At 37.0% G+C, this 21,703-nt stretch overlaps 1 protein-coding gene across 1 annotated transcript in view; it reads right to left on the bottom strand.

The window, feature by feature from the left end:
* Window positions 1-2,803: 2,803 nt before the first annotated feature.
* The window catches only part of LOC131165104 (E3 ubiquitin-protein ligase KEG), a 33,480-nt gene continuing 14,580 nt past the window's right edge, over window positions 2,804-21,703 (bottom strand). The window contains exons 10-16 of the mRNA XM_058122801.1: window positions 14,658-14,782; window positions 12,792-12,896; window positions 12,435-12,668; window positions 5,559-5,892; window positions 5,262-5,450; window positions 4,858-5,163; window positions 2,804-4,549 (exon numbers count right to left, since the gene is read on the bottom strand). Coding sequence (XP_057978784.1) covers window positions 3,311-4,549; window positions 4,858-5,163; window positions 5,262-5,450; window positions 5,559-5,892; window positions 12,435-12,668; window positions 12,792-12,896; window positions 14,658-14,782 — 2,532 coding nt within the window. The 3' untranslated portion in view covers window positions 2,804-3,310. The remainder of the gene's footprint in view (window positions 4,550-4,857; window positions 5,164-5,261; window positions 5,451-5,558; window positions 5,893-12,434; window positions 12,669-12,791; window positions 12,897-14,657; window positions 14,783-21,703) is intronic.

The raw sequence follows: 21,703 nt of genomic DNA, 5'->3' as shown, positions 1-21,703 counted from the left end.
CTTCCAAATGTAGCATTAAAGAATATATTCAGTATCTAATAATTAAAAAATGTGTCACAGATATGTCAATAGCTATCATATAATCTAAGTTTAGCTTAATTCTTGCTTTATCATACTTAACACATGACAAAAACAGGTCAATAGTTGAACCCTTAGTATTATTTTATCATATTTAAGATGTTATTAATAGATGTTAATTTTAACACCCATTTTATTTTTTTCATTTATATACAAATAGTTATATCATGCGAAAGTTTGGCTACATAACATAGAGTCTTAATATTAAATATACATATTAAAAAAAACAAAAGATGAGGAGGAGTAGAATAAATCAACACAAGAGAACTAGATGGTTGAATTGAAGGGAGATAATATAGTAAAATTTAAAGATAAAATGAACAAAGAGTGTGATTGGATAATAGGGAATAAGGTTGAACAAAGAGTGTGGTTGGATAATTGGGAGTAAGGTTGATGTGAATAATGTTTGGAATGGAATGACAAATTCTATTATAAGGATAGTAAAAGAGGTTTTAGGTGAGTCCAAAGAAAATACTCGAATAGTAAAGAAAGTTAGTGGTGGGATCAAGAAGTCCAAAAAACTATTTAGATAATAAGAAATTGGTATAAAATGTGGCAAAATTGTAGAAATATAGAAAATCTTGAAAAAATATAAAGTAGTAAGAAAAAATGCAAAAAAAAAACTAGCAGTGAAGGAAAAAATACTAAAAAGACTATTAGTGAAGCTAACATAGAGCTTATGATAATTAGATACAAAAGAAGGAGAAAAAGATATTTATAAACTTGTTAGAGTTAGAGAAAGAAATCTTGGAAGTGACAAATAAGGAAAAAACTAAAAATAGAAGATTTATTCACAAAATTAGAGTCCTTGAAGTTGAGATGACATTAAAAAAGATGAAAAGTAGGAAATATATAGGATTAGAAAAAATACAAATTGAGGTTTGGAAATGTTTAGAAGATAAATGAATTGTTTTGATAACTAATCTATTCAACACTATCATAAAAACCAAGAAAATACAAAAAGTATAGAGGAAAAGTACATTAGTGCCTATTTATAAAAATAAAAACGATATTCAAAACTATAATAATTATCGCAGAATTAAGATTATAAATCATACGATGAAATTATGGGAAAACATATTTGAACATAGAATAAGATTAGAAAAGAAGATTTCAAAAAATCAATTTGGTTTTATGCCTGAGAGATCAACAACATAAGTTATTTATCTTTTAAGAAGTTTAATAGAAAAGTTTAGGAAAAAAAAAACGATTTGCATATAATTTTTATTGATCTAGAAAAAACTTATGATAGAGTACTTAGGAAAGTTCTTTGGTGGGTCATAGAAAAGAAGAGAGTTTGTAATAAATATACAGAAGTTATTAAAGATATGTGTGATAGAGTAGTGACTAACATTAGGATTGTAGGAGGTGAATCTAGAGATTTTCCAATCACAATAGGTGTACGTCAAGATTCTACTTTGAGTCCTTATCTTTTTACTTTAGCTGATGAACTAACTAAGAATATCCAAAATGAGATCCCTTGGTGTGTGTTATTTGTAGATGAGATCGTGTTGATTGATGATGGTAGGAGTGGAGTGAAATCTAAATTAGAACTTTGGAAAGCCACATTAAAGTTTAAAGGGTTCAGGATAAGTAGAAATAAGATAGAATATATGAAATTTAATTTTAGCAGCAATACAAAGTGTAACAATAGAGAGACAATTAAACATGATAATCTGAAGATCAATAGCACTGATAAATTTAGATATTTTAAATCTATTATGCAAGTTGAAGGAGAAATTAAAAAAGACATAGTGCATAGAATGAAAACATATTGGACAAAATGGATGAATGCATCAGGTGTGTTGTGTGACTATAGAATATCCTTAAAATTAAAATGATGGTTTTTTTAGACGGCTATTAGACCACTTATGCTTTATGGTTCAGAAAGTTGGGTAACTAAGAAACACGTATAAAAAAATGAAAATTGCTAGGATGCGAATGTTAAGGTGGAAGATGAGTAGTTTAATATTAAAAGATAAAGTGAGAAATGAAGAAAAATCCTTTTGATCGGATGAATTGATGGAAAATAATTCATATAATCCACTCTCACCTAGTGAGACTAAGGAGGCTTTTCGTTGTTATTGTTATTGTATATACAAATGCTTATATCATCATCCCATGATTCCTAATTGTTTATCATCCAACTTGAAATTTTTGTAAGCACAACTAGTACTCTTTAACCATGGTCCATGCCTGAGTATTTTTCAATTCATACAAAGGAACAACATATTCTCACCTCTCAACCTTGAAACAACAAACATTGTTTTAAAAAAAATTTCTCACTAAATTTCTCATTATATTCTATTTTATTTTCGGAATAGCTTTCATACAAAATCTATAACCGAATTTTACTTTATCATACTTACAAGTCAGTCCCAAACCCTGATCATTATTTTATCGTAATTAAGATGTTATCAATAAGTGTCAATTTTTATATGCATTTTTGTAATCCAACATAAAATTTTCATGACGAATACCTCGTACTCCAACCATTGTCCACGATAAGTAATTTTAGCTCGTATAAATAAACAACATCATCCGAGTGTTGAAACAACAAACCACAGTTTCTTACTGCAAATTATTTTGGACCACTTGGTGGGAAAGGATTTTTCAGCAGCTGTTCAAAGACAATACGGTGTGCTGGTTTCCCTTCAGAAAGGATATAACAGGCTGACATGAGGTCCTGGATATTATTCAAAATAATTATAAATAAAGAGGAGAATAATTATAAGAGAGCTACATAATGGCTCGAAAATATAATTATTAAAAATATCATAGGTCCAATTTGTACAGATAAAAATATCAAGTTGAAAAAATATATATATTTATAAATATATACTTTAAAAAAATAATTGAAAAAAAAGAAAAAGAAAAAAAAAAAAAAAAAGATCATCATCATAACTACCAACGCTATGTATGGAATACAAATGTCCTGCGGTCCTCACTGCTGCTGCTGCTGCTGCCGCTGCTGTATTTTCTGTAATTAACATCAAGGAAGCCAGTATCTCCCTTGTTCTTTCTAGCTATCCATCCGACTCTCTCCACTTCAACAAAAATAGATAAATTCCACTGTTGCAGCAACCACAGTAATATTGGTATAGTTTCAGGCAAATTCATTTAACTGTGGTGCAGCACGGCAGCAGCTTCCTCCAATGCTCACAGCAGGCAGAGAGGCCAAAAGCCCACATGAGGAGCAATCTGCAAAGAACATTAGGGCAAGGAGAAGCTTTCATGAAGCACCAGTTATGTCGGATGAACTCTCATCAAGAACAATGTCAGCAGGATCTCCAACCCAAGGCCGCCCTTCTCTCCATTGAAACTTGATCCTTAGCTTCCCGTTTGCATCTACCCCTACCACATGTCCCTTGCTTGCGTGCGTCTCCATCCCCCAATCCCACCGTGGGGTAACCAACCCTTCTCTGATCTTCACTTTGTCCCCTATTCTGAATGGCCTCACCCTCTCCACTTCCTGGGTCTTGCAAAGCCACAACCTGTCCAAAAAGCAGAATGCCACCCAAAGCTCTCCACCTTCCATCCGATGCACCACCCCTATACTTGAATGGTTCACCTCTCCCCACTGGTAAGTTGGGATCGCAACCGATGCCTTAACTCTAACCCAATCTCCAATCTGAATTTCCTCTTCCTCCACCACCTGCACTTCTGATGGATCCAGCATCCAAGCTTTTGAGCCAGCTGGAGTAAAGATTCTCAGCTTCCCATCTGCATCTATTGCAGATACAGTCCCAATGTTCACGTGGCTATGACCAGACCAACCAAATCTTGGCTGCTTCACACTGAGCTTGACCCTAACCTTTTGCCCTACAATAAGCTTATCCACTATTTCAAGATGGGAACCAGGCCCCACCCACCTTTCTTGCTCCCCACAAAATGCAACAAAAATGCATCCATCCCATTCATCTCCCTCATAACCAATTCCTTGTACAACACCAATGCTGCCAGGCCCAATGGATTTCCAAGAACTCACATTGTCTCTAATCTTCACCCACTCTCCCACTTCAAACAAATGTTCCACCTCAAGATCTGCAGGATCACCTCTCCACAGCCCTGGCAAACCAAAGAAGGCCACCCTCACTTCTCCATCAGCATGGATGCTGGTTATAATACCTGTTGAATCATAGCGGGCACCTCTCCACCCCCACCTGGGCTCAACCAGTCCATGTCGGAACCGAACATGCTGCCCAACTTTGAAGCATGGAACCTTTTCAACATCAGTATAATGTGTAATCCACCTTCCTTTGCGAAAGCAGCAAGCCAACTCCAGATAACCAGTATCCTGTACACTATGCACAACAGCTAAACTTTCTTTACCAATACTGTTCCAGTCATAACTTGGTCTAGTCCCCAGGCTTGGTTTTGAACGTACCCAATCACCAACCTCAAAACCTGAAAGCCGTTCTGCATCTCCAGGAGAAACTTTCCACAAGTCTAGTCTGCCAGCCACCCTCACCTGCATAGAAATGGTCACTCATTAACAGCAATTCAATGGATGAGAAGAAGCAATGAATATAGCAGCAGCAGTACAATGCATACAAACAAAATTTTGTCTGCTAGTCCCAGTTCCCAAACACAGGCCAACACTTTCATGGTATAAAATGTGCCAATGTCACACCAGAAAGCAAAATAACTGACCAAAACCCTACGCCTTAGGTTATCAGTCCCCAGCACCACCTTCTTAGATATGTGGTTGGCAAGAAATTGTTTCTGCTAGCATTGTAGAGAAAATGATCATGATATAAAGTGACTGAAGATGCTTACATTTAAAGCACCATCCATGTCAATTCGCACAACTTTTCCAACAGTAGCCGGAGTTTCATGTGACCATCCAAACCGTGGCTGTGTAACAGAAGGCATCACACGAATCTCTTGCCCCACTTCGAAAGGAGGCACCTTCTCCACATCTGTTACAGAGCAACGAAAAGGCTTGCTCCTGAAACAGAAGGCAACACCCACATCCCCATCCTCCTCCAAGCTATGGATTATCCCAATGCTGTTTCGTGTAATGTCTTCCCATCCATACTTCGGGGATGATACAGAAGCTTTTACTCTCACCCAATCTCCAACCTGTTGGAAAGAACAACATAATACAGAAAGATCAACTCACATCCCACCATGTATATTTTAATTTTAATTCACACATGAAAAACACAGAATCTTGTTACCTTGAAATCCTCAATTTTTTCCATGTCAGAAGGATCAGCCTGCCATGGTATTGGCCGATTTGGAATTTCAATCATCAAGAGACCATCATTTTCTATTTCACTTATCCTTCCAACACTATGATGCGTCTCACCACCCCAAGCATATCTAGGCTCTGCAACAGATCGCTTTACACATACCCAGTCCCCAATCTGGATTACGAAAAACAAACAGCAATATGATGAAAAAGAGTAAAACAAAATCCATGAAAACAAAATTGACTACAATGCCACAAGAAAAAGGCAAATTTTCTCCCTTACCTTGAAAGGGACGACAGGCTCAACCTCCTCAGGTTCACAATGCCATGGATTTGGAAGATAGCTTAATTCCAACAGAAGACTACTATCTGGCCGGATGCAGTAAACAATACCAATGCTACCTGGAGTTACAGGACCTAGTCCATGCTTTGCCATTGTAAGAGTGGGACGAATACGAACCCAGTCCCCAACCTTAAATTCCTCAACCCTTTCCATTTCTGCTGGATCAGCTTTCCATCCTCTGGATGCTCCAGGAAACCCAACGCGCAGAATGCCATCATCATCAACACATAAAACAGTCCCAATGCTGTCACGTGATTGACCACGCCAACCAAATCTGATAATAGAACATGATCATTAATTAACCACGAATGTTAGGTCTTGGTAGGTTTACACACTCAGAAGCCGCAAAAGAGGCACATCATCTGACTCTAATAAACCATGCCATTAACTTAACAGTGCCTAAGGTTCAAACAACCATTACACATCATTTTTTTAAAAAGGCCATATTCTAAGATTCTAAATTGACCAAATATCCCATATTTTACAGAAACATTAAAGTGATAATGCATGTCAAAAAAAAAAATTCCAGCAGTCATGCTCGGAAATTTTTTGTAAATTTGTCTACAAAGCAGGAACCAATGTTTAGAAACCACCAAAGATGTCTCAAAAGGTTAATGTAAACCCACGTCGGTGGCAGGATAAATATAATTGGCAGTTGCCAAAGACACAGTACCATATAAGATATAGCCCATAGCCCATGACAAGCACCCTGTAAGTTTTTATGCCTATTTCTTTAACCTGTAAAGGTTAAAGAATGCTAAGAGAGTCAAATAAAGTTGAAACAAATGCACATGTTGTTTTCCTGCAAGAAAGAATGTGTGCCAAGAAGAATGGGAAAAGGTTCCAAGTCAAACCAGATTATGTACTACTAAAAAGCAAATCGAAAAGAAAAATAGTACACCATAAGAGTGACTTAGAGGAAGAAACTTCTGCAGGAACAGATAATGAAACATAGTTAACCTCGCATACTCACTGCAAAAGAGGGATGCTATAGGCTTTGATTCATAAGAAAGAATCTTAATAAATATAGATTAATGGGGGTTTTAGCATTCTACTTTATCACAAACCAAACATACCACAGCAGTCCATCAGTTTCCCCCTCTTGTCACTTGGTATATTAAGAATGGTATATGAAAGAGAGGGAAAAAGTGAGGGTAAAAAATAAAATAATTTTTTTGTGTAACAGTCCTGTAGCGGTTACGTAATGGTCGTAGCGGCCTTTACATAACAGTCACGGTCCATAACAGCTGCTACGGCCGTGATTTTTCTTCCCACCGATTTCGCGGTGTGTAACAGTATCGGTAACCCAAAAAACCGTTACGTAACACGTAACAGTCGCGGTCTTTATTTAAAACCATGAGTCCATGGCAGTTTTCAAGGTTCACATCATTAAGATCCAAACATGAGTTTTATTTTTGTTCTTTGATAAGAGAGAAATATGATAGAATATATGAAATGTAATTTTGGTAATAACCTCCAAAGTTAAACTTGATGATGAAGAAATCAATAGCACTAGTAGATTTTAAACCTTGGATCTATTATGCAAGCTGAAGGAGAAATTGAAGATGTAATACATAGAGTAAAAGCAGGTTGGGTAAAATGGAAAAGTGTTTCGAGTGTGCTTGGTGATCGTAGAATATCCTTAAAATTAAAAGTGGAGTTTTATAGTATGGCTGTAAAACTAGCTATGCAATATGGATCAAAATGTTAGGCGACTAAGAAACAATATATCCAAAAAGTAAAAGTTGTTGAGATAAGAATGCTTAGATGAATGAGTGATATAAAGCTAAAAGGTAAATTAAGAAATGAACATATTTGCAGTATGTCAGGCATAGCTCCTATAGAGGGCAAGGGGGCGACGATTCAAATGGTTTGAGCACTTGCAACCTAGGCCACATAGTGCACTAGAGAGAAAGAGTGATTTAGTTACTATGAATATCAGTAGGAGTAGAGGTAGACCTAAAATAACTTGGAATGAGATAGTGAGTAAGGATTTAATAGCCCTGAATTTGTCGAAAGAAATTGTCCATGATCGCACAAATTAGCAGAAAAGTATTCATGTGACCGACCCCACATAGTAAGACTTAAGGTTTGGTTTGTTGTTGTTGTATAAGAGAGAAATGACCACATAAGGGCACCAAAGGGGAGCCAATCCAAACATGAGCTTTATACTGCACATCAATGACCTAAAACAACCTTCCGCTTTCTCTCGAGCTTGGACTTTCACATTGAAAGAAAACTAGGAGCAAGACAAAGCTAACCACCATATACATGGGTAGAAACCGTAGAGTAATGTTTCATTGATATGCACTAGCAAAGTTTACTCAAGTTAAGGTGTTGCAGACAATAAATAGTATTTACACCTAAAAGGCACAAGGAGCACATACCGTAAATCCAACATTGAGGTTCAAGCTCAAAATCTAAGTGATCTTTTCACGCATTGGGATGTACTTAAATTTTCTCGCATAGAAATTGATTTATAAATTAAAAATTAATTCGTCAAAACACAAATGACCATAATCTACACAAATGAAAAAATTAAATTAAATAAACTAAATATCCATAATAAATATCATATAAATAAAATCCTCTTACAATTCAAAATATCTAGGCAATCAAAATGAATCAAATTCCATCTGATATCCACCTTCAAATAAAGCTCCAGTAACCAATATCATTTATTAATACAAAAATATTTTAGATTTAGTTTAGCATTATTTCTAAATGGGTAACTCAGTCGGATGAAAGTGAGGCTTGAACCCACTCAAATGCACGGTGCAATAAGCCTATGCCCATTACCACTGAGATATTACATGTCCTCTACTTTATCACTATTTCTAATCTTCCTTTTTTTCTTTTCAACTTTTTGGATAGAAAAAGAAGAGAGATCATTAAAGATGAAAAATGTACAAAGAGGAGCAAAAGAAATCCTCCTAAGAAAAGAACAAAGAAGAAAAGATTACCAACCAAAATAACACAGCCTTCCTATCATGCTGTAATTCTGAAAAACACGCCCCCTTAAAGAATCCCACTGCAGATGGCCCATAACAAGGTCAAATGCTGAATCCTATGTCAGAGCAAAGGCCAAGATATCTTCGCAAAAAACACTACTGCTAATCTTATTTGAATGAAAATTCCAATCAAAGAAAAAAATAAAAATATAATCAACTTATTTAAAAAAAATGTATTATTGGACAGACAAGCAATTGAATTTCACACGAGCTTTAATAGTAATGTTTTCTAACAGATCTGGCTCAGAAATAAGTTATAAGAATTAGAAACCTGAAATTGTTAAAAAAATATATCAAAACAGTACTAGAAACAATATGTGTGCACACAGGCACAGTACTATAAACTATAGCTACACAAAGCTGGAGCAGGTGCAAGGAAGCGCCTATGAAGCATCAATATAAAATTGTGAATACAATTCTCACTAAAACAAGCATAAACTTTTTTTGATAACAAAAGAAGATGATTTCATTAAAGATGAAAAGAATGTACGAAAAGGAGAAAAAGAAATACTTCTAAACAGAACAGACAAAAATTAAAGGTAGAAAAAACAAAAGAAAAAACACCAATCAAACCAACAAATATACCCAATCCTGTTTAAAGTCAGAGAAGCTCACTCCTTTAAAGCACCCTAAGCCAACACAACAAAGTGAAGCTAAGTAATGAATCTTAACCCATTACAAATAAATATTCAGCTTCTTCCTATAAAAAATACACACATTATGTTCCAACCATAAACGCCGCCACACTACAAAAAAATGCACATATCCATAATGCCAGAAAAGGAGATCCCCAAAAAATTCTCCACCGAGCTCGCACAAACCCAACTTTTTCCCAATAAACTAAAAGTTAGTTCCACATTTTCCAAGAAAAAAATCAGTATAAAAACAAATGAGGAGCTGTTTCTGAACTGTTAAAGCATAAGAAGCACACATATGAGAAAATGCCTTCAAAGGTCACCTACTCCGTAAGAAAAATATACATCTAACACATAATCTAACAATAGTGCATAAAGTCACCAATATAATGCCTAAGTTGCAACACTATGCTGTAACTTCATCTCCATTCAATCCAAAATAAAAAAATCTTAGAACTAGTAAATGTATTTTGAAGTTTATAATATAAAGAATGAAAATATGACATGACGAACGCAAGATTTTGCCATGATTAGAGTGCATTCTGTCTAGGTTCTGAGCAAGAATGAGGAAGCACAAATCAAGGTTCCAAGAGCAGCTCCTTATAGTAGGTGCAACAACTGAAAAATGAATCAAGGGATCCCCAATATTTCACCCCATTTTAGTATCGAGGTCCAAAAAATTAATATTTAATATAAACACCACTAATGGTCACCATCCTTTAAAATCATGATATTCACAAAAAACAAACTTGCTTACCCAAATCCAATCAAACAAAAAAACTCCAGGACTAACAGATGAAAAAACAGTTTAGCATTTGGAATGGTCTTTGGATTAATCTTTCTGGTGTTTTTCTCTTTTATTGATTCTATTTTACTGATCCCGTTTTTTTTTTTTTTTTTTTTGTATTTTTGGGAGTATTAGGTTGCCACAGAAAATTTGGAGAGTCCTTTCACTTGTTTCAGAGGCTTTGGAGGGGGGAGGGAACTCTTCAAAGGGCTTGCTTTGATAGCAACGGTATGATGAAGAGAGAATGCCAGAATTTTTAAGGGCTGGAGTAAGCCTATGCATGTATTTGACAGTGGTTTTCTCGTCTTTTTTATGGTCTTTGGTTGTGGAGCTTCTGGAGAAATTTCTTTGGCTGATAGAGGGACTGTAAAGCTTTATTATTTAAGTGGTATTTTCTTTTCTATCTTGTCTTTCCATTGTTCTCTGTTGGGACGATGCTTTATTGTACTGGGGTATTTTTTTCCTTCCTCTTTCTACTAAATTAGCTTATTTTCAAAAACATAATAATAAAAATAGAAAACATGACTTCCAACTAATGATGAACAAACTATGTATAAATAAAAATTTATTTCAAATGGAGATATGGATTCAACCAGAATGAGTTAAGTAGCCTAAGTTATACGAGCATTTCAAAATGAGAAATCTATTTCAAATGGAGATATGGATTCCACCAGAATGGATGAAGTAGCCTATGTTATACAAGCATTTCAAAATGAGTTAAGTATCAGTTCCATGGGTTTGGGTTTGGAATATGTATGCACACACACAACAAATTTCTAAGTTCCCTTAGTAATGTTCGGTTCCTGTAATTTATAGGGCTAGAAATAGAAAAAGGATTTGACAGCTTACAAAATGAGATGTCTTGTCATTGCAAAACAATGACAATGCAAAAAAATTTATGAATCCATGACAAGGAATAGATATTGAATGACTATACTCAAATTTGAGTATGAGAATGTCTATTCATTTACTATTATGCCATGTTGGATGGAATTACACAAGCTTTTGCATGAGTGACTTTGTTCTAAATTATTAATTCCCAAAATTCTATTTCCTCTTATTCCATTCTATTAACATAACATTAGTATTATTTGATAGCTTATTAGTTTGCTTCTATATTTCACCACTAGTGAAAAAACCTATGCTGAATCGGATGTTACACTTAAGTTTTTCTTTCCCCATGATGCAGAAAATAAGGATTGTTGGATATTTCAACAATTCTCAATGCCCACGATCAAGCATAGGGCAAGTTACACAAATTTGATGCCCAGACACATCCTGACACTCGTAGTTGTACTAAAGCACATGCCACATACCCACCAGCCAGTTTCTGAAAAAGAGAATATATATATATATATATATTGGGAACCTTTCTTTTTGTTCTTTTAATTTTTAAATTGAGGTATGCCTGAGAAGATTATTTTTTTTAGGAAAAGAATATTTATTAGAACAAAAGGGAGAAATTACAACTAAGAGAACAAGGAATCATCAATCAGAAAACAACAAACTGAAATACAATCAGGTCAATAAAGTCTTCCAATCACACTCAACAGCCTCAAAACAATCCTTTCAAACAGCCTGTACTAAATACCCAATGAGATGCCAAATACTGCATCCTATCCCAAAGTAAAGGTAAGGACAATCTCTTGCCAGAGAAAGTAAGTGTTTTGGTTCCAATCAAATCCCTATAAAACATAAAAAGGGCACACCTCCATAGCCTACCAGCATCCTTACCCTTCCCAAATCATGTAAAAGAAACACTTGAAAGCTGCACCAAAAAACACCCAAACCTCCCTAAATAACCCAAAAGCTCTATTCCACATGTTCCAAGCAACTGAAAATTTCAGAAATAAAAGGGCAAGAAGCACACATCAGGGGATGAAGCCTTTGAAAGCCTCCTACTCTGCAACAGGTTGTGTTAACTCTATTAAGGGCAACCAACCAAACAAGTGCTTTAATTTTAGAAGCAACATTAGCCTCCAAAATGCATTGATGTTAAGGAAAGGACACATTATTCCTGATAAGATTACTAAAAAAAGACTTACAAAAGTATTTACCAGAATCTAAAACCCACGCCCTAGCATCCCTCCTGTTAGAGATATGCCAACTTTCTGACAGAACAAGCAAAGAAAAGCATTAAAGATGAAAATGAAAATCCCAAAAAATAGAATCACCCATCTGGATTTAGAAAGGAAGAAATAACAGCATTGTGAAGGAAAGAAAGGCCATTAAAGATGTGAAAAAGCATGTCTAACAAGAAATTCAACATAAACTTTCAGTATATAGCAAGCATAAGAAACTAGTGTGCGAAAATGATTTGGGCATATTCCATAAATGAGTAAAGAATTAATAAAACAATGCTAGCAATTATATAGAACCGAACCTTGGCTCTTTGACATCAGGTTTGAGTCGTACATGCTGTCCCCTGTCCAGTGGAATCACTTTAATCACTTCATCCACCAACACATGAGCCTCTCCAGAACAAAATGACACAATGAGATTGTCCTTGTCTGGGACACTCTGCACAAAGCCAACACTCTTGTGTTTTGCACCTTGCCACCCATAAGTAGGAGCCGTGATGCTTCTCTTAAATTTCACCCAATCGCCAACTTCATATCTATCATAAATGAAAATAAAAGCATGAAATATATATAAGCCACAGTCACATATGACCAAATTGTGAATACAGACTGCATAATACATGCATATACATACACACACAAAAACACATATAACTCACATTGTAGGAGACAGATAAGCCCCCTTATTCATGAGTGCCTCCATCAACTCTTCAGAAATCCATTCTCGAGGAAGGGCTTCCAAGAAGTCGCGCAATGTCTTACCACTGTCAACCAACAAAAACATATACATTATACCATTAAATAGAAAAGTACACTGTGCTGGACGTTGACATTAAATCTTTTTTTCTTTTTTTTTTTTGGACAGAAAGAAATTTATTAACATATAGAAGAGAGAATTACATAGAAACGAGAATATATCCTCATAAAAACAACATAAGCAAAGAAACAAAAACAATTACATCAAATCCCCTTCCCAATCCCTCTGAAGATCTGACAACAAAAATCTTTGATGCCCCATTCGGAACTTGGAAAACATTAGGGAAAGGAAAATTTGAAGGAATCCGCCTTTTCATGTTTAGTTATCAAAGAAACAAGGAAGAAAATAAAATATATAGCAAATTAATGAACCAAATTTTGATTTTACTATCATTAAAATTTGAATTTTCCTTAATTTTTAGCCATAATAGAATAAATTTTATTTTTAATAGTATTTAATATCGAGAGAAAACATAATGGAAAATGAGTTTCCTTCTTATTTTCCTTTCCACAAACAAAATCTTAGTCCAAATGAACCCTGCAAGAAAATCCAAAGAATGAGCCGAAAAAGAAGTCCCGTTAACTCTATCCCAAAGAAAGTGTAGAGAATATGTTTTGCCATTGAGGATCCTCGCATTCCTTTCAATCCACAGGATCCAAAAATGCCAAGAACTGCACATATCCATAAAGCTATTCCCCACAAGCCTCTGTTCTGCACCAGCGTAAAAACATCAACAGTTCAAGGAAGCACAAGAGCCTCCTCAAAATCTGGGAAGAGAAATACCCAAAGCCGCCTAGCCACCCAACAATGGAGAAACAAATGATTGCTGGTCTCGCTTGCTTCCAAAAACATGACATGAATATTCAGACTTATGGCCTCGTAAAGTCTCCTCATTTGCAGCAATTAGTAGAGCCTATTAAGAGTCAGAGTCCACATGAAATCCCTGATCTCACAGGGAACCTTGGCCTTCCAAATAAAATGATTCAAGGGAAAATAAGGACTTGGCATGTTCAACAACTGGGAAGGAAAAATACTGTGGAAAATGAACCAGAAGAATAACCAGTTCAAATCCTCAGGTCACCACCCATTCAAGGAACAACTACAAAAGAATCCAGCATTTGCAACAAGAAGGTCATGTCCTCAATTTCTCTCTTATTGAGATTTCTAAATAAGTAAAAATCCCAAGAAAGAGATCCTCTGACAAAAAAATAAAAAGCATTACTTGATGCATTATGCTAGAGAGAGAATCTGAAAAGACAAGGGAAGAAAGACTCCAAAGAAACCTCACCCACCCAAACATCTCGAAACCAAATATGATCACATTCCCAACACGATATTAGTTAAGAGGAAAGAAGAACTAAGCTACCTGAGAAATAAATTTTCAAGAGCTACCATAAGAAACATTGTCATTCCCCTGGTATCCCACCATCCCTATCCGATTCATACTTGCCTTTAGTAACCTGTGCCATAAAGAGACAGCCTCCAAAGGGAATCTCCATAATTATTTACCAACTAGAAAGATGTTTTTAGGCACCAAGTTCTTATGCACAAAACCCCCTTCATATTTGGGTCTTTAAATTTTCTCCCAAGTCCAACTAACTAGATGGTCTCTCTTCTCTTTGCTAAGAGTTGACCTCCACATCTAATCTTGAACATGTAAACCAAAACAAAATTAACAAAATTTAAAATTTTAAAAAGAAAAAATGAGAATCTCATGATAATGCAGGTGAAGACACAATGAAGCCATAACATACTCGCAGATACTTGCCTGTGGTTTCTAACTTCAATGGCAGCATCTGGATATCTAAGCATAACAATGATCCATTGAAGATTTTCACGTATCATCTTCGCTGAATCAGCTGCTATATGGAAAGCATTGTTACCTTCGTCGTCCTGACAACAATGAGAAAACATGTAGTATAAGCATATGGTAAAAAGAGGAACTGCTCTGGGGTAGTTAGGAGAGACAGGAACAAAAATACAGTTGTTCGAATCTTTCTTGAAGTCTTTGCAATTTTTTTCCATTATATGAATGATAGGGAAGTGGATGAGTTTAGTTTCTTTAGTTAAATTCTTGATTCTTATCATTTTCAATTTTCTTGGGATATAAGAATTCCGTTTTTTGATAGTGCTGGTATTTTCTCTGGTAAATCAAATTCTTTTTTATAGCATGTTTTTCTCTGGTAAATCAAATCCTTTGTTTACTTAGCATGTTAAATCCCCATCTGATCTTCCTTTCCTCTTAAGAAATTTTATTTGGAAGGCCAAGGCCTCTTAAGATTAAGGCTTCTGTTTAGCATGAATAAGTTAAATACTAATGACTGTTTGTTAAATACTAATGACTGTTTGCAAAGGAGGAGGCCTAATTAGGATCTCTCACCTGATCTTTGTGTGTTACGCAAGCATAGTAGCGAGGCAACTGCCACCCTTTTCCTGTGTCAGCCTTTTACTAGGAGATTATGGAATTATCTTTTTATGTTGTTGAGGAAGAATGTTGGGTTAATCCAAACACTAAGGAAGAGCAGTTTCTTATTCGATTTCGATGTTTTAGCAGACAGAAAGTTGCTAGAAGTTTATGGGTTTGTGCTTTAATGGCCATGGTGGCATGGTGCAGTGACTTGATTAGAAAGGAATTTGAGAATTTTTTGGGGTGAAACTCTCCCAGGGTATTTGCTTGAGGAAAGGGTGGTCCTTTATGCCTCTCTATGAGCGTCAACGCCGAGCGCTTCCCAGGAGTTCCATCATCTCATAATCAGTAACTGGAGATCCTTGTTACACTGATTTTGTCACGACTTTTGCTCTGTTTGTTTGTATTTTCGTTTTGCTTTGTATATTTTTTTTCTAATGAAAAAAAAATACTAAAATGAATACCTTGAGTAGAAATCAGCAGCTAAGTGCAAGAAGATATATTCTAGGGCTAAAATAAAATGCTATAAAAATGAAAGAAGAAGAACAGCAGAAAAAGAAGAAGAGAAGGAATCACATTAGTACAATTAAATTGTTTTCCACATTATGCAGTCAACTTTGAATTCTCTGACAAAATAAGGGATAGTGCTGTCAAACCATTCCAGCCTGTAACCATAAAACCTTGACCTAGAATGAAAATTTTAAAATCATAACACATACAGCCCTACATATGGCTAATGTAAAGCACATAAAATCAGTCATGTGCTTACAAATATGCTGTATTTTTACCATTAAATTTTATAATGAAATCTGTTCACTTTATGTCTACTTTTCAATCTCTTTCAAGCTTATTAAGTTGTTCCCACGTCTATCAACATGGTAATAACTGTGGTAGTTCTTGTTACATTGAATTTGACCCCAATATCCTGCATATGCAACATTTTTTGTTTGTGTTACAAGAACAAGCATTGATACGCATCAATGATCCTAGTGCTAATTTTATGAGTCAAATACACAGTTTCATGATGATTGCAAGAACTAAAGATGACAAGAATTCCTAAGCTATATATGACTTGTGGTGATAAAAGTTACACGAGTCAAAAGTCCGATAAATCTACAGAACAGAGAGAACATCTCTCCCATTTGCATAGTAATCACAATATCACATCAAGTATAGAACCATGAAAGTTTAAGAGATTTCACACAACACAAGACAACTTTTTTATTAAAACAAAACAAATCCACTAGCAAAACAAATACATTTGTGCTGCCTTCCAATCCCTTTGAACATCATATTGTGACAGGCCCCCAAAAACCCCAAAGAATATGCCCAAAATGAAGCAAAAAGTAACTTTCTCGCAAAGCAAACTTGGAGAAGTCCTCTGATCTTTAAACATTCTTCCATTCCTTTTGAGCCAAAGTGTAACACCTGATAGGGGCAAGCCCCTCACAGTTTTAAATGCATTGTGACAGGTGGAGATCCCAAAACCACACATATAATCGAGTCCCTTCTCCTCCCCAAGCAATGTACTGCTCCCAACCCCAAGATAACGCTCATGGGTTGTTTGTCACAATCAATTCAGTGGTTTGTCGACATAGTGGGTAGTACTAGGTACCACCCACCTGCCGAGGCTTGTTGTCCTTGGCAAGTGTCGTCACCACCCTTCCAGTCGAGATCCAGCTTTGATACCACTGCCACTACATTGTCCACTTTTGGGCCCTCACAATTTTAAAACACGTCGTAACGAATGGAGGTCTCAAACCCACACATATAGTCGTGACTCTTTTCTTCCCCAACCAATGTGGGACTCCTTCCACCCCAAGATTATACTCATGGGCTGTCTATCCCACCTGACTCAACAGTCTATTGACATACTCAAGGCAACGGGTCAGGGAGTTACAGTATGGCACCAAAGTTGGATCACAACCCGAAGTGTGGTGACGAAACTTGCCAAGGACAGACACTCTCAGTAGGTGGGTGGTACCCACTACCCACTATGCCAACAAATTGCTAAGTCGGATGAGACAAACAGCCCAAGAATGTTATCTTAGGGTGGTGAGGAGCACCACATTGCTCAGGGAGGAAAAGGGCCTCAAATATATGTGTTGGTTTGGGGTGTCCACCTATGACAATGCATTTTAAAACCATAAAGGGCTTGCCCCAAAGCATACAATGTCGTGCCAATGTGTCACGAGCTAAGCTTGTTCAGGGCATTATGCTTGCCTGTGACCGCTTATCTCGTGTGCTTGGGATGGGTTTCCATCATGTAAATACTAGTGTAGGGTTATTTTCTACTAGTAGAGTCTTTGTAAGCCAAATAAGGCAGTATGACTCCTCGGTCACTTTGATGTTTCCTAGTGCCAGGATGATAATTACATAAAAACCTCTTTAGGGGAGGGTGAGTGTTCATCAGTCATTGTAAAACTCACTAGCAATTGTCAACGTGCTTAGCCTACTTGCCTCCCTCGCTAAGTACACCATGTCAGCGTGCTTAGCCTACTTGCCTCCCTCGCTAAGTACACCATGTCAACAGAGGATTTGTTAATGAATTACGTTTGCTTCAATGTTTACTGCTTGCTTGCCACAGCTTTCATGAATTGATTACTGTTTCCACCACTATCTGAATGAATGTTAATGAAAGTGCTTCGTGGATGAATGTTGGTAAATGATAGGCTGGCTAGTTAAGCAAGAGTGTTTTAGCTAGCGCCGCACAGCCCTTCACAAGTGTGTGAAAATAGTCGGACCGTGACACAATGGAACCAAGTGCCGCAATGTGGTATTACAAGGGGGGGAGGAGCCCCACATTGCTCGGGAGGAGATAGGCCTCGACTATATGTGTGGGTTTGGGAACTATACCTATCACGGCGCATTTTAAAACCATGAGGGGTTCACCCCAAAGCACACAATGTCGAGGCAGTGGGTCCAGGCATTACAGTAATTTTACCCACTATGTCAACAAACCATTGAATCGGGTGAGACGGAGGACTACCTGAGCATTATCTTCTTTCCATTTTTTTTGGGGAGGGGGGGGGGGGAGTCTCACATTAATCAAGGAGGAGAAGGGTCTCACCTTCATGCGTGGCTCTGGGACCTCCACCTATCACAACGCATTTTAACATCATAGAGGCTCGGCCCAAAGTGAACAATGTCATGTTAGCGGGGCCAAGCATTATGGTATGGTATAAAAGTTGGATCCTAACAAGAAGTGTGGTGACACACTTGCCAAGGACAGCAAGTCTCAGTAGATGGGCGGCACCCACTATGTCAACAGAATGCTAAATTGAGTGAGATAGACAGCCCAGGAGTGTTAGCTTGGGGAAGGACATTGCTTGAGGAGGAGAAGAGCCTGGGCTATATGTCTGGGTTTGGGATCTCCACCTGTGACAATGTGTTTTAAAATCGTGAGGAGTTTGGCCCAAAGTGGTCAAAATTGTGGCAGTGGGTCTGAGCGTTACAATATGGTATCAAAACTAGATCTCGATCAAAAGTGTATGGTATCAGAGCTAGATCTTGACTAGAAGCATGGTGATGACACTTGCCAAAAACAGAAAATCTCAGTAGGTGGGTCGTACCCACAATGTCAACAAATCGCTGAGTTGGGTGAGGCAAACAACCTAGGAGAGTTATCTTAGAGTGAGGAAGAGTCCCACATTGCTCATTGTCATAGGCCGAATATTTCACCCCTGGTGAAGGGCCGTGCCGAACTAGCTAAAGCACTCTCGCTAACTAGTCAACCAAAGATTACTGTGGTTTACTACAAGAACACATTCACAACAATTGAATGAAATGTAAACAGAAGCAATAAAAAATTCATAAAAGCAAGTGGCAAGCACGTGTAAACATTGAAGCAATGTAATTCATTAAGACCTCAATAAGCAACGTGTGTTTAGCGAGGGAAGCAAGTAGGCTAAACACGTTTAACAAATGCTAGTGAGTTTTACAAGACTAATGAACACTCACCTTCCTCTAAAGAGCTTTATATGTTATTTTAGCTCTAGCACTAGGAAACGTCAAATTGACGAAGGAATCATACTCCCACTTTACACTAAGACATAAACATACTCAAAGCATAATACCTATACTAATATTTGCATGATGGTAACTCATTCAGTGCACACAGGGTAAGCAGTCACAGGCAAACATAATGCCCTAAACAAGCTTGGATCATGACACTCAGGAGGAAAAGGGCCTCCTTTATATGTGTGGGTTTGGGACTTCCACTTGTCATGACATGTTTTAAGACTAAGGGGTTCAACCCAAAGCAAACAATATCATGGCAGTGGATTGGGTGCTACAATATGGTACAAGAGCTAGATCCCAACCAAAAGTGAGGTGAGGACACTTGTTGAGAATAGCCAGACTCAATAGATGGGTGTGTTCACTATGCTAAGAGACCACTGAGTTAGACGAGACAGATAGCCCAAGAGTGTTATCTTAGGGGAGGGAGGAGCCAACATTGCTCGAGTAGGAGACGGCCTCAGCTGTAAGTGTGGGTTTGGTACCTCCACCTGTTATGATGCATTTTAAAAATGAGAGGAGTTCACCCCAAAGCGGACGATATCATAGCAGTGGGTCCACATGTTACACAAAGAATCCACAAAAATAGCAAATACTATGCAATTCAAAAAATACCTTCCATCTTCTACTCTTCCAAAAAACCCAAAAATTCACCACCAAAGTCATGTACATTCTGCTAAGTCGACCAAGCTCACCAAAACAAGCAAACAAAGTGCTCCATAGATACCTCACCACCCATCAATGAAGGAAAAGATTATCATAGTCTCATTTGTCTCATGGAACAACATACAAACATCAGAACTGAGAGATTTATGAGGTCTCCTTATCCATCAAGTCATCCATATTAATCCTGTAGAAAACAAGAGTCCAGGTAAAATCCTGGGTTTTGAAAGGAACTTTTGTTTTCCAAACAGCTTTGGTCAAAGGGAAAGGGCTGATGTTTGAAGAATTTTTAAGATGAATAAGACAAGATTTTGAAGAGAAAGAGCCCAAAGAATCCCAACCCAAAGCGCTCCCCCTCTCCAAACCTAAAAAAAAAGTAAGAAAAAAAAAATCCAGCACACTCAATAAAGAAATAAACTCATCAATCTCTCTTTCTTGAGACACCTACATATATGGAAATCCCAAGAAAATGAGCCCCCCTCTAAGTAATAGAAATTGGTGCATTATGATTAGAAGATAGTCTAAACAAACACAGCACCAACAACTCAAACGGCATCTCACCAATCCATCCTCGCATAATAAATTTTTATCACCATTACCCACTTTAAGGCGATTACGAGGAAAGAAAAGACAAGCTACCTGGGAACAAACTTCTAAGGGTTCGTTTAGGCAATATTGCCACTCCCCCTAGTATCCCACCTTCCAATTAATATCATAGTTGCTCTTAATAACCTGATGCCAAAACGAGTTGCTCTAAGGGAAACCTCCATAACTATTTTCCAAATAAAGAGATGTTTTAGAAAACACATTACCAAGTGTCAATCCCCCTTCAAATTTAGCTCTCCTAACCATTTCCCAACTAACAAGGTGATCCCTCTTATCCTCCACAAGACCAAACCACAAGAAATCTCTCATAATTTTCTCCATGTCCCAACCACCCTACCCTAGTAGGGATTCTAAAAAGGGTTAAAAAAATAAATGGGAACATTGGACAGGGAAGCATTAATGAGTGATCCTAGCAGACCTAACCCCCAATGAAAGGTAAGCCTTCTTCCAACCCTCTAAATATACTCCCTACTCTCTCAGTCACCAAATCCCAATAAGCATCTGACAAAGGATTACCCCCTCCCCAAAAACGGAAGGCCAAATACGACATAGGCAACCAAGCTGAAGAATCATAACATGATAGAGATCAGATACCCTCAACTCTCTAAGACCCAAATTGATAGTTGATACCCACCAAACCACCCCTAGACAAATTTAACTTCAAGCCCAAAATCTTCCCAAAATGCTCAAAAAAGTAAGGACCTTGTGGAATTTCCCAAATACCAACACTATTCTCAAGGGAAAAAAAAAATATTGTCTTCCACGAACTAAAGATAAAGACACAACATTTGACAACATGAAGGTAATTACCCTAAGAGAAAATTTCACGATAGCCTGTAATGAATGCAACAGGGAAAGTTCTATGAGTCCACACAAATGGGAAATTCTCTATCTTTCCTCAAATAAGACACAAAGTAACTCGAACACTTTATTAACGCTCTTCATGATTAGACATTCAAAATAATGCTATGTTTAGAATGAAGGAAAAAGGAAGGAAAGGAAAAGGGGCGAGAAAAGGGAAAATCAGAAGGCAAACTTGTTTTTACTCCCAAAAGAAAAAGCATCATTACTACAAAGATGCTGAGGATGGCTTCTTCAATACAAGATCAAATGGGTAACTT

Source organism: Malania oleifera, chromosome 9 (assembly GCF_029873635.1).
Source record: "Malania oleifera isolate guangnan ecotype guangnan chromosome 9, ASM2987363v1, whole genome shotgun sequence".
NCBI classification, from domain to species: domain Eukaryota; kingdom Viridiplantae; phylum Streptophyta; class Magnoliopsida; order Santalales; family Ximeniaceae; genus Malania; species Malania oleifera.
The sequence above is the reverse complement of the archived record's forward strand: the minus strand, read 5'-3'. Positions and strand labels throughout refer to the sequence as shown.